Genomic DNA, 13,019 nt, shown 5'->3' with positions numbered 1-13,019 from the left:
TTGAAAGAAATCACGTAGTAGAACTGCCTAAGTGTTGCTCTCCACTTTCTGGAGGACTGAGTTTTGAAATCAGTGGAATTAGAGTATGATAGCTAAGGAGAGGGAGAAAATTCTGGCGTTTGATTGCAAATATGCAGATGGAGTCAAAAAGAGAACACACAGAAGGCTGTTGGATAAAACACCTGTCTCCGGATTACATCTTCAAACTAAGGGCAACCATGGCATCCATGACAGAAAGGGAGAAGCGTCCATCCATGAAAACGGGTAATATAGTCTAGCTAGCTACATTTTCAGATATTACATGTTTCTAATTTGGTCAGAAAGTCATTTTCATTTCAAGTGAACTGTTAGCTTGCTAATGTTACGTTTATGATTTGTGTACTAATATTATTCGTATCTCAATCCCATTTGCATTGCTAGTTATAGCCTAATGTTAGCTAGCTAACATTGAACCTGGTTTGTTATCTACCTCAGATTCATGCCAGGTTACTAGTAACATTATGAGTTGGGATTATGGTTCATTGTTTAGCTAGCTAGCTACATGTCTAAACAAAAGACTCCACTATGCAAGTAACTATTTCAATAGAATGTTTATGATGTCACTGCGACAACTGTCAGTAGATGTAGCTGGTAAATTCGCTCTGGCTATCTACTCCGATTTCAGAGCTCTCTCGTCTGAGTGTGCAAGAGTGCAGAATAACTGACGAATTTACGAACGCTCAACACCCGTTGAATATGGCCGGTGTCAGTAAACGTTGGCAAAAAAGCATAATTAAATTGTTGCCAGCTGCAAAGTTGCAGTCACCAACGCTCTGGATAACTAGCTCTGCTAGGGTGAGTAAAATGGTCAGAGTGAGCTGTTCTCTCATTTTGTCTGGAAGTAGCTAGCAAGCTAGCCAACGTTAGCCAGTTAGCTTGGGTGCTTGACTGGTGTTGTTAGGTCAGATCGCTCGGGTCAACCCTACTCCTCGGCCAGAGCATCCGGTGTGCGCTCTGAACACTCCAAGACCGAAACACTCTGAGTTTACGAACGCCCAGAGCACTCTCTGGCACTCCAGATTAAATTTACGATAAACACCCGTAGTATAAACCAGCCTTTAGTCTTGAAGTCTTTGGTTGTTTAGTACATAGCCTCACATGTGAATCCTTAAAGAGATGGGTGGGGCTAAAGTTTAAGAGGGTGTGTACGATGCTGAATGGGTGTAGACAAAGATGAGCTCTCCAGTAGGTACCAAATATTCAAGGGACATTTTCTCAAAAGTGAGGTTTATCAACTTTCAAAGCAGAATTACTCTCCCATTGTTCCTCAACTTTAGTGTATGATATACCATTTTCTAGCTCTGTCTCTCTACTTTTATCCAATGTAAAAAACACAATTTCAGATTTTGCTGCATAAGACCGAATCGAGCCAGTCGGTCACATTTTGCTACCATGAAAAGGACAACACCTGTTTATTTGTGAGAAAAAAATCACCCTGATTAATTCTTTAGTCATATCCCAGTTGACCTATTTACTTATGATCCTGCCTACACCTAACAATTTAAAAAAATATATATATAAGCAAAAAATATTTCCCTTTATTTGGAACGGCAAGCCAGACAAAATTAAACAGGTCTATTTATATGATGAATATGAATTCGGAGGGCAGAAATGATGAATTATTAAAGCATTGGACCTCACAAGAAAGGCTTCAGTCATTCAAAAACTATACTTAAATCTGAAGTGGTTCTCTAGCAGATTAGTAAGAATGGCCTTTTACCCTTCATTCAGATTACAATTTCTCCCTTTCGGTTATTTGAAAATGAAATCATCTCCAAAATATCACTATTTTTAAACAAGCAATAGAAAGATGGTTGCAATTTCAGTTTAATCCACCAGAAAAGACATAACAAATATTAGAACCAATATTATGGTTAAAATCAAATATACTAATTGATTTAAAAATATATATATAATCTTGTAAATTATATCATAAATAGGACTGGTGACGGTATGTCATACATGCAGTTAACAAAAATATATGGACTGTCATGGCTGTCGAAAGGAGCAGACCAAAGTGCAGCGTGGTTGTAGTTCCACATTTTATTTAATCCGTGAAACTTTGCAATACATAAATAACTGAATTGACAAAACAACAAACCGTGATGCAGAGATAAACAAACACTACTCAAAATATAATAACCCACAAAACCCAGGAAGAAAAACCCCTACTTAAATATGATCTCCAATTAGAGACAACGAGGACCAGCTGCCTCCAATTGGAGATCAACCCCCAAAAACAACAACATAGAAATAGAAAACTAGAACTAAACATAGATATAGAAAACATTGAAAAAACACAAGACACCCCCTGTCACGCCCTGACCTACTCTACCATAGAAAATAACATGTTACTATGGTCAGGACGTGACAATACCACCCCCCCCCAAAGGTGCAGACTCCGAATGCCACTAAACAAAACAAAAACTAAAGGGAGGGTTGGGTGGGTAACTCCTATCTATGGCGGCTCTAGTGCAGTCCACATAACCTCATCCTCCAGCAGAGGAGGCGGCTCCGGTTTGGGGCATAACCCCCGCTCCACCCGCTGATCCCTCTGCTTTAGTACCACCGGACTGTGGATCGTCGGAGGAGGAACCGGACTGTAGATATCGCTGGAGGTTCTGGGCTGCAGGCCGCCGCTGAAGACTCTGGGCTGCAGGCCGCCGCTGGAGGCTCCGGACTGGGGGAGCGGCGCTGGAGGCTCCGGACTGGGGGAGCGTCGCTGAAGGCTCCGGACTGGGGGAGCGTCGCTGAAGGCTCCGGACTGGGGGAGCGCGCTAGAGGTCTGATGCGTGGGACTGGCATAGGTGGCGCCAGACTGGTAACACGCACCTCAGGTCGAGTGCGGGGAGGAGGCACAGGACGTACTGGGCTGTGGGGGCGCACTGGAGGCCTGATGCGTGGGACCGGTACAGGTGTCACCGGGCTGATGACACGCACCTCAGGGCGAGTGCGGAGAGGAGGCACAGGACGTGCTGGGCTGTGGAAGCGCACTGGAGGGAGAGTGCGAGGAGCAGGTGTAACAGTGTAGGTTCCGTCCCTCTCTTCGCCCCATCCTGGGCTCGAACCAGGACCCTTGCACACATTAACCACTGACACCCACGAAGCATCATTACCCATCGCGCCACAAAAGCCGCGGCCCTTGCAGCGCAAGAGGAAACCCTACTTCAAGTCTCAGAGCGAGTGACGTCACTGATTGAAACGCTATTAGCGCGCACCACAGCTAACTAACTAGCCATTTCACATCGGTTACACAGGCACAGGACGTACAGGGCTGTGGAGGCGCACCGGAGGTCTGACGCGTGGGACCGGTACAGGTGGCACCGGGCTGATGATACGCACCTCAGGGCGAGTGCCGGAGAGGAGGCACAGGACGTACTGGGCTGTGGAGGCGCACTGGAGGGAGAGTGCGAGGAGCAGGTACAGGACGTACTGGGCTGTGGAGGCGCACCGGAGGTCTGGAGCGTATGGCTGGCACAACCCGTCTTTGCTGGATGCTCAACCCAGCTCGACAACTGCAGTGTGCGGGCACAGATCGCACCGGCCTGTGAGTGCGCACTGGCGACACAGTGTGCATCACCGCATAACACGTTGCCTGCCTCGTCACTCGCTCCCAACGGTGAGCACGGGAAGTTGATTCAGGTCTCCACCCTGACTCTGCCAATCTCCCCGTGTGCCCGCCTCAACACATTTTTTGGGGGGCTGCCTCTCGCACTTGCCTCGGTATAGTGCCTCATAATATCGCCGCTCCGCCTTCGCTGCCTCAATTTCCTCCTTCGGCCGGCGATACTCCCCAGCCTGACTCCAGGGTCCTTCCCCGTGCAGAATTTCCTCCCAGGTCAATTTCTGTTGCTCCTGGGCACGCTGCTTGGTCCTTTGATGGTGGGTTATTCTGTCATGGCTGTCGAAAGGAGCAGACCAAAGTGCAGCGTGGTTGTAGTTCCACATTTTATTTAATCCGTGAAACTTTGCAATACATAAATAACTGAATTGACAAAACAACAAACCGTGACAAAGAGAGAAACAAACACTACTCAAAATATAATAACCCACAAAACCCAGGAAGAAAACCCCCTACTTAAATATGATCTCCAATTAGAGACCGAGGACCAGCTGCCTCCAATTGGAGATCAACCCCAAAAAACAACAACATAGAAATAGAAAACTAGAACTAAACATAGATATAGAAAACATAGAAAAAAAACACAAGACACCCCCTGTCACGCCCTGACCTACTCTACCATAGAAAATAACATCTTACAATGGTCAGGACGTGACATGGACATATCGGCTCTATCCAAAATTACAACCAACTGATTGCTGCATTACCGCAAAAATGGAGGAGGCAAGTGGAAAGGGGAGGGTAAGGAACTTGTCTGTCGGACCTGCATTAAAGACCAAAATTGGCTAAAGAAAATTGTGATAAATAAAAAAGTACACCAGTTTCATTTAAGGACCAAAAAATGACAGCTGCGCCATACAGAATGCAAAATAGTTGGGAGGAGATTTTCAATGTACCGATTCCATGGAACATGGTTTATGAACTGACAAACAACATGACGCCCGATTCAAAACAAACAAGTTTTTCTATTTAAATTATTATACAAACTTCTTGCAACCAATAGAATGTCATATATACAGTATGAGGGATACAACCATCCCAGCTCTGCAGATTTTGCTGCAAAGAGACAGTATCATTAGATCACTTGTTTTGGTACTGCTCATAGATAGCTTGTTTTTGGTCGCAGATTCAGGAATGGCAAAAAAATTACAACATTTACTTGGAGCTAACTTTGCAAATAGCAGTTTATCTTTAATTTACGATCTGTAGAAACTATGAGAATAGAAAGGTTCAGAACTTTTGTGAAACATCACAGCACAGTGGAAAAATATATGACAGCTAGAAATCAAAACTGGATGGTCTTCAGAGATAGATGGGAGGGGCTGAGGGTAGCTGAAGGCTGGGACTAAAAACAAACAAAATATAACTAATGTCAAATATACTGTTAAATTTATAGACTGTTAAATTTATAGACTGTATAAACTGAAAGTAGAAGCTTAAGTATTGTTGTCCATTAGTTTACTCCAATTAGGGGAGGGGTGGTAGGGTTAGGGGAAAATAATAAAGAAGGAAAATATATATAAAATATATAGTATATATATTTAAAATAATATATATATATATATTTACAAAAAATATATATATGGGGTATTGGAAATGATGCAGACAATTACATTGATATAAGCCACAGTCTATCTGCAATATTAAAGCTGATCTACCCCTAAAAAATGTTAATAAATAAAAATCACACACAAAACTATATCTTGCATAAACTTATCTTACAATGTTTATTTCTCAATAACATAACATCATATATTCATTTAATTGTACAGTAAAATGTCCTCGATCTGTACACATGGTATTCTGTAATCCAATTTCTGTGAAAACATATGTATGCTGTACAGGAGTATATTCACAGCACTGCGATAGTGAAGCTCTCGCCTCTCCAAAGAATCTTAGCAAACCTGTCTCTACTATCTAAACAGACGGTAGGCACCATGCCATAGGTGTGTAACTTGTGCCTCCACCGCCCACGACGAGGAAAACAGATGACAAATGAAAATAAAAACGGAGGATTTCCCTGTTAATGAGAGACAATAAATGCCTGAGTTCCACGGCATATGGGAGAGTTCAGGCTGGGAGGCGTTCAAAGCAGCCTCGCCGTTCTCCGCCATATGGTGTCACTAATTGCTGTTTCTCACTGCCACACCGTTCGCAGGAAGAGGTACAAAAAAGAAAGGAGGAGACAAAAAACAGCACCCCAAAACTGGGGCAGAAGTTTATGTTGGTATGCACTGTTTTATCAGCTACTAAATTGAGCCTGAAGGGAAATGTGAGCATGATGTGGAATTGTAGAAAGAACATTGTTTTAATTCAAGAACAATGTCTTCTTTTGAAAGAGAGAGACAGAGAATAATCAGATCTGGTGAGAGAGACAAAAACGGAAAAGGAAATTCCCTCTATGTAACTATAGGTAAATAGTATATTAGATCACTGTACATTTTCACCTAAAACACGTGAATGCACCTGATCTGAGAACTATTACATCACATTGACAAGGCTTTACGTTGATTTAAACCCTTTGGCTCTGAAACAAATAAAACACTGATGTCAATCAAAGATGGAACATGTACTCAAACAGCTAATAAGTCAATATGGCAGTATATTTTCTATAGACCACATACACAGGTGTTCTAGGCTGCTAACAAGCTGTTTCTCCTCCAGATCTACTGACACAGCCAAACAAAACTTTTTCTATGCTCTTTGATCCGTACAGGAAGTCTATGGTTCAAACACACCTTCATCTCAACAAAAAAAGGGGATCAGAAACATAGAATCAGATGTCATGTCAAAGCGAGATACAGTACCACCTTTGTCAATTATAAATATCAAATGACAACATTTACTCATCAACTGTAGATGATCATCACAGAAGGAAGAACACTAAATGAAAGCATCTCAAATGGTACTGTATTAGAAATATATACTGAGTGTACAAAACATTAGGAACACCTTCCTAATTATTGAGTACTGAATTGCACCACCTTTTGCCATCAGAACAGTCTCAATTCATCGGGGCATGGGCTACAAGGTGTCAAAAGCGTTCCACAGGGATGCGGGCCCATGTTGACTCCAATGCTTCCCACAGTTGTATCAAGTTGGCTGGGTGTCTTTTGGGTGGTGGACCATTCTTGATATACACGGGAAACTGTTGAGAGTAAAAAACCCAGCAGAGTTGCAGTTCTTGACACACTCAAACCGATGCGTCCGGCATCTACTACCATACCCTGTTCAAGGGCACTTAAATTTTTTGTCTTGCCCATTCACCTTCTGAATGCCACACATACACAATCCATGTCTCAACCTGTTTTAGGCTTAAACATCCTTCTTTAACCTGTCTCCTCCCCTTCATCTACACTGATTGAAGTGGATTTAACAAGTGACGTTAAATTTTTTGTCTTGCCCATTCACCTTCTGAATGCCACACATACACAATCCATGTCTCAACCTGTTTTAGGCTTAAACATCCTTCTTTAACCTGTCTCCTCCCCTTCATCTACACTGATTGAAGTGGATTTAACAGGTGACATCAATAATGGATCATTAAGAACACATGCTCTTTCCATGATGTAGACTGATCAGGTGAATCCAGCTTTCACCTGGATTCATCTGATCAGTTTATGTCACGGAAAGAGCATGTGTTCTTAATGTTTTGTACACTCAGTGTAATTAATCTATCTGTGCATATTGTTAGGTGAACCATTCAATCATACACACCTGATAGTTGAAGCAAGTTACCTGTACCTGAATACTACCTAAACATACACAAATTGTTTTATTGTTTCTTTGGGTCTGTGGTTAAAAAGCAAGGAAGCTGAGATGGTATCTCTACACAACAATGACAAAATATAGCAACAAGGCCTCTCTTTTCTGTAATGACCTGCATGGCAACTAACATCATCAAGAAAGCATTATGTGCAATTTGGTGAGAGCAGATAACGCTTTCACTTACTGGTGTCACAGAGACACACAGCAAACCACTACAAATATCTAGGGCTATTTTCAAAACATGTCCATTTTTTTTGTCAAATGACATTACAGTTCATGTGTTTCCCCTCATCTAAATATGTAGCAGCATCTATCTGGCAACAATGGGCTTCTTTGTGACTTTAAACCAGTATCAGAGGGAGGTACATACCTTGTTGATTTATTACGCTAGATTAACTGGTGACACACAAGGACTTTTCAAGAAACATAAAGTAGATAAGGATTACTATTGACATTCCTACTACTGAGACAACATCAACAATTTCATAGTAATTCACGTGAATTATAACTACATTATAGGCTTTATTACAATTGTATTACTTGCAACTGTCTGAGTTTTTCATAATGATACTGTGAAACACTTTGTTCTATTTTGTTGTTGATGAGCCGTGAAAGTGAATTTCCTCATATGAAACACAATCATTCTGAATCAGAGTCTGAAATCACAGTAAAATACCATGCACTCCAGCTCAACAGTGATGATGCTGACTAGCAGTGTGGTGAGGGAGGGATGCTCTCCTCTCAGCTGCTCTGCCACCTACGAAGCCATAAAGGGCACAGCCATTTTGGATCTCTCATTCTCAGCTCCAGCGTCACATGACTCCCCCAGAGTCCTGATATGGCCATCAATCTGGTCCTGAACCTGGGAGCGTTAGACCGGCGCCACCGAACAGTCTGCAGCAGTACAGGTTTCTAAGGCGACCACAGCTCAGAGCCATGAACAGTGAGTAATGATAACGATGCTGATAACAGCAGTGGTTACACTTCAATGGCAGTAATAGGAAGATAGTGAGTGTGCAACATCATTGTGGTGATACAGAGATGGTACAGAGCAAATATTGAAAATACTGAATACAATTCTAATACTATGGGTTAGCTATAAATCTGTCAGCATGACCATAATCAGACAGAGTAAGCAGTCCTGCTGGTACAGAAGAGATGAGAGGGAAGAATAGTGTTCACCCTGTCAGCTCTTCAGAGGATCAGCTTTACCACGGTCTGCCCCTCCACACACAAGGTAAGCTATAGAACAGCTGTCCTGCAGTTAGACATGACGTATAATCTGGCACACAGACAACACTGCTACTGTACTTTACCTGCATACTATGGTGCATCACTGAACCACATGGAGCATCACACGGACTAAAAGTCCACCAAAGTTGACCTTCAATGCAAAAGCACTGAGAGGAAAATTGCGCTATACACAATATTATTGACCACAACAACCTCAAAATACTTGAGCAAGGCATGTGTGCAATTCACAACTGTATCAAACGACATTGGATTTTGCAGACAGTTATCTCAAATGTTTAACAGTACAAGTCAGTGCATTTCAAGAATTTAAAGCCAAACAAATAGAATTCTGCTCCAGCACTGGTAAATAATTTTGGTTCAGATTCACACAAGAACGTAATAGTTTAGAGGACAGCATTGTAGTAACATAGCATACCTTTAATTCAAAGGCATTTTTGCTGTGTCATGCCTCAACCTCCGCACTAGGTCACCTTTCAAACCACTGCAGACTGAGCAAGAGAATGAATGAGTAAGCAGAAAGCACTTACCTTGCAGTCTCTGCATCACATTGGCAATATCCCTGGCTGATCGTCCATAGTGCAGGGGTGATGATGCCATACCGCTGCCCTGGGGTCAGTCAAGTTGTGCTCCAACCCCTGTCTCTCAACCCCAGCAGAAGTTGAACCTCTGTTCTAGAATCAGTTCTTAGTTTTTCAGTAGCTTGAGTCTACAGTCCAAACTCACAGGAGTCTATGGAGACTGAGCTGTGTCCATAATTCTGTATCCTCCTGAACAAGTCATCCCTGTTGCAGCAGTACTCAGGCTGCAATCTCTCACTCTCTCAAGCTCCTCCCCTGTCTGTCTGTGTATGTGTGTATGTGTGTGTCTCTCTCTCTCTCCCTCTCTGCCCCCTCCCTCCCTCTCTTCTCATACTGTTTTCTCTCTCTCTCTCTCTCCCTCTCCTCAGTCTCTCGCCTTGCTGATCTGCATGCACTGCCACCTGGTGTCCAATCAAAGTGAAGCTCTCATGGTGCTCCTCGAGGTGCTTGGGATAATTGTGAGCCATGTCTCTTGACCTGATAGAGAAGAGAGAGAGAGAGAGAGAGAGAGAGAGAGAGAGAGAGAGAGAGAGAGAGAGAGAGAGAGAGAGAGAGAGAGAGAGAAAGAGAGACCACATCTGTTCATACAGCAAAGCAGATATGCATCCAAATAATCAGAAAAACTTTTTATCAATAGAATTATTCCCAAAAATCATAAAGGTTGTAAATCAGTCATTAATCAACACACAGACATGCCTTCTGTAAATCTCTGCACATGACAGGTTGTGTTTTCTCTCCAGCAGAAAGATTGATCAATCAATACTGTTCTAAATGCAGGAGGGAGAGAAGTGAGATGATGTGCCTAATGTTTAATCCCATTAGGCCAGTCCTTTCATCATCTCAGGAATACTCTCAGGAGCTTGAAAGGAGGATAACAACATCATCACAGTGGCGGTGGGGACAGCATCAGAGGCAGAGGATGGTGGTCTGGTCAGAATGTGGAGAAGATGGATGCGATGTCCATAGGAGCAGAAAACACTGGTGGGTAGATGAGAGACAATATGATTAAGTCATCCTCGCTTCACACCTCTTTTTTTCCCCCCAGTCATATTGAATCATATGCTGAGTGCCCAATGTTCGTTCACACATATTGGGACTTCACAATTACTTATTTGTTCTTATTACAAAAGTGGACTTAAAAGCCTGTAGGTGAATATTGCCATCTAATAGCTGGAGATTGGTTTACAGCAGAGAATAGGCAACAAAGTATAACCAATGAAGGCAAAATCTGCTTTGAAGGCTATGTTCCCAGATGTAAAAGAGGCAAACAATGCAGTCCAGATGGGGGTTAGAAACTCCTCTGAGTGTAACCCGAGAATAGTGGCCTATTTTGGTCCTATCCAGTGCTTTTTTCTTTCATTCGATAAAACTTGAGAAAAAATGATCACACTAAAAATTCAGAAGGGACTTTTAGGATGAAGTCCAAATATGTGTAGGCCTACGGAATGTTATTTGAGTTGGCATGCGAAAACAGCAGGCTTATCCTGGGTTTTCTATATACTGCAGCCCCGCCGCCACAGGATGAAGTGCTGACTCCCACATTTCACGCTGCGCGGTTCTGGGTGACCTCTACCAAGCACAACCCCACAGGACTGAGCCGAGAGCGGAGGAAGGAGGGAGTCTGCCGCAGGAGATGGGAAAGAAATAGTCATAAAGATATAACAGAGATGGGTCGAGGGGAATCCTCTGTGTTGAGGAGAAGTGTAGCGGCATCACCGAATGTCCAGATCCATCCCTATACTTTATTTTATCAGCGCACACCCAGATCGCTCACGCCCGTACAAAGCCTGCTTGAGTAATCTCCTTCACGCGCAGTCAGCACTACTGCAATCGTATTAGAAAGTTATCGTAGCCAACCTGCTCGTCAGAATCGACCCCTTCCCTGTGAAAACCCGCAAACTTGACGGTTGCAACCGGAACATAATGATACATTGCATTGAGAGACGTCATTGGCTGTTTCCATCTCAATTCCAAATTACCCATAGTAAACGTTTTGCGAGTCGACATCGAGGCCCTACAAACTGGCCAGTTTGTAAGTAAAATCTCGATTGAATTGCAAATGTAATTTAAAAGAGTGATGACAATATTGGGTTGCCTGTAGAAATTCTCGAAATCCCGGCAGAGCAAGTTCTTCTCACCCTCATATTTGGTTTTGTTGAAGTTGCCCACCTGCTTCAAGATGTCCATGATCATCCCCGTGCCCAAGAAAGGGAAAGTAACTGAACTGAATGACTACCTACCAGTAATGCTCACTTATGTCGTCATGAAGTGCTTTGAGAGGCTAGTCAAAGACCATATCACCTCCTACCACCCTGACACACTCAACCCTCTCCAATTCGCCTACCTCCCTGAAAGATCTATGGACAACGCAATCGCCATTGCACTGCACACTGCCCTTACCCACCTAGACAAAAGGAATGCATATGTGATAATGCTGTTCATCGACTACAGCACAGCCTTCAATACCACAGTGCCTTTTAAGCTCATTACAAAGCTCATGTCCCTGGGTCTGAACTCCTTCTGCAACTGGGTCCTGGACTTCATAATAGCCCGCCCCCAGGTGGTAAAGGTAGGCAACATTACCTACCTAGGTTAGGATAATTAATGTATCAAGTTAGGAGAATTAGGTTAAAGTTAGGAAAAGGGTTAGGGTTAGCGAAAATGCTATCCTAACCTGCATAGTGCCAATTACCGTGGAGCCAGGGGGGTCTCAGCTGTCCTGAATGAGACGTTAGCTCCCCTAAATGCAACAAAAGTCAAACTTTGGGGGTGGTCTCTAATTAATGCTAATTTAATCATTCTCATATTTGTTTAACATGCACAGATACATACGTTTTTCAGTGGTAAATATAACTTATAATATAAACAAATAAATGCTTCTAATGAATCCGAACACCCCCACCTCCCTGTCATGGTTTAAACCATTTCGTTTTAAGTGCCGGCACTGTCCACATACAACTAAATGGCTTCAACTGAGCTCCTTTACGTATATATTTTCCTTTGTACTTACTAATTTTCGCCATTTGTTTGCCATACATCCTTGATAAATAAACAACGTTATTCCAATGCATCAGATGTATCCGTTGATTTATTATTGTTTGATTTTGTCAGTCAGCTGTTTAGAGCGCTCATTGCTGTTGTTCGGTTGCGCACACCGGTGTTCTCTGTACCGTCGGTGACCAGAAGTAGCAGACCATTTATTTAGCTTGATATTTTCTATCAGTATTTGATTTCTTTGCTGGATCAGTTATTGATGGTCGAAGATATCACTAGAGACATTGTCTAGAGCTAGACACCAATGCGCATCCAATCCATCCATCAAGTAGCCTATAAATTAATGACAGTAGGCCTATAGTTGACTCTTTCGATTAGAAGCATTCGGTTTTGCAATGGCATAGCCCTGCATTATTTTGGATTTGTGTGCTTATGAGAACTGTTTTCACAGCGAAACAATGAAATGTTGCATAGGTATAGTTATACTTGCAGTGCATTATCCGAGATTTCCAAGGTCCATGATTCGTACACGGTTTAAGTTCAATGTTCAATTAAATTGTTAAATGCTTAATAATGACAAATAACACTGTCATATAAATGTCATTCATGTATGGAAAGAAAGGTAGTGTTTTATGTCACACGATCTGTGAAGACTCTAAGCATCAACACATGAATTATGGACAACTTAACTAGGGTGTAAAACATGTTTTGATTGAACTCATGTATTATATTGAATGTAGGCTACCTGTTCTGCATATGTTCGT

At 42.5% G+C, this 13,019-nt stretch overlaps 1 protein-coding gene across 1 annotated transcript in view; it reads right to left on the bottom strand.

The window, feature by feature from the left end:
• Positions 1-9,537, bottom strand: part of syne1a (spectrin repeat containing, nuclear envelope 1a) — a 205,172-nt gene extending 195,635 nt beyond the window's left edge. Inside the window, exon 1 of the mRNA XM_082976172.1 lies at positions 9,211-9,537. Within this exon, the coding sequence (XP_082832298.1) occupies positions 9,211-9,280 (70 nt within the window). The 5' untranslated portion in view covers positions 9,281-9,537. The remainder of the gene's footprint in view (positions 1-9,210) is intronic.
• Positions 9,538-13,019: the final 3,482 nt, after the last annotated feature.

This window comes from Salmo salar, chromosome 06 (assembly GCF_965601325.2).
Source record: "Salmo salar chromosome 06, fSalSal1, whole genome shotgun sequence".
NCBI classification, from domain to species: domain Eukaryota; kingdom Metazoa; phylum Chordata; class Actinopteri; order Salmoniformes; family Salmonidae; genus Salmo; species Salmo salar.
This window is presented reverse-complemented; position numbering and strand designations above follow the sequence as displayed.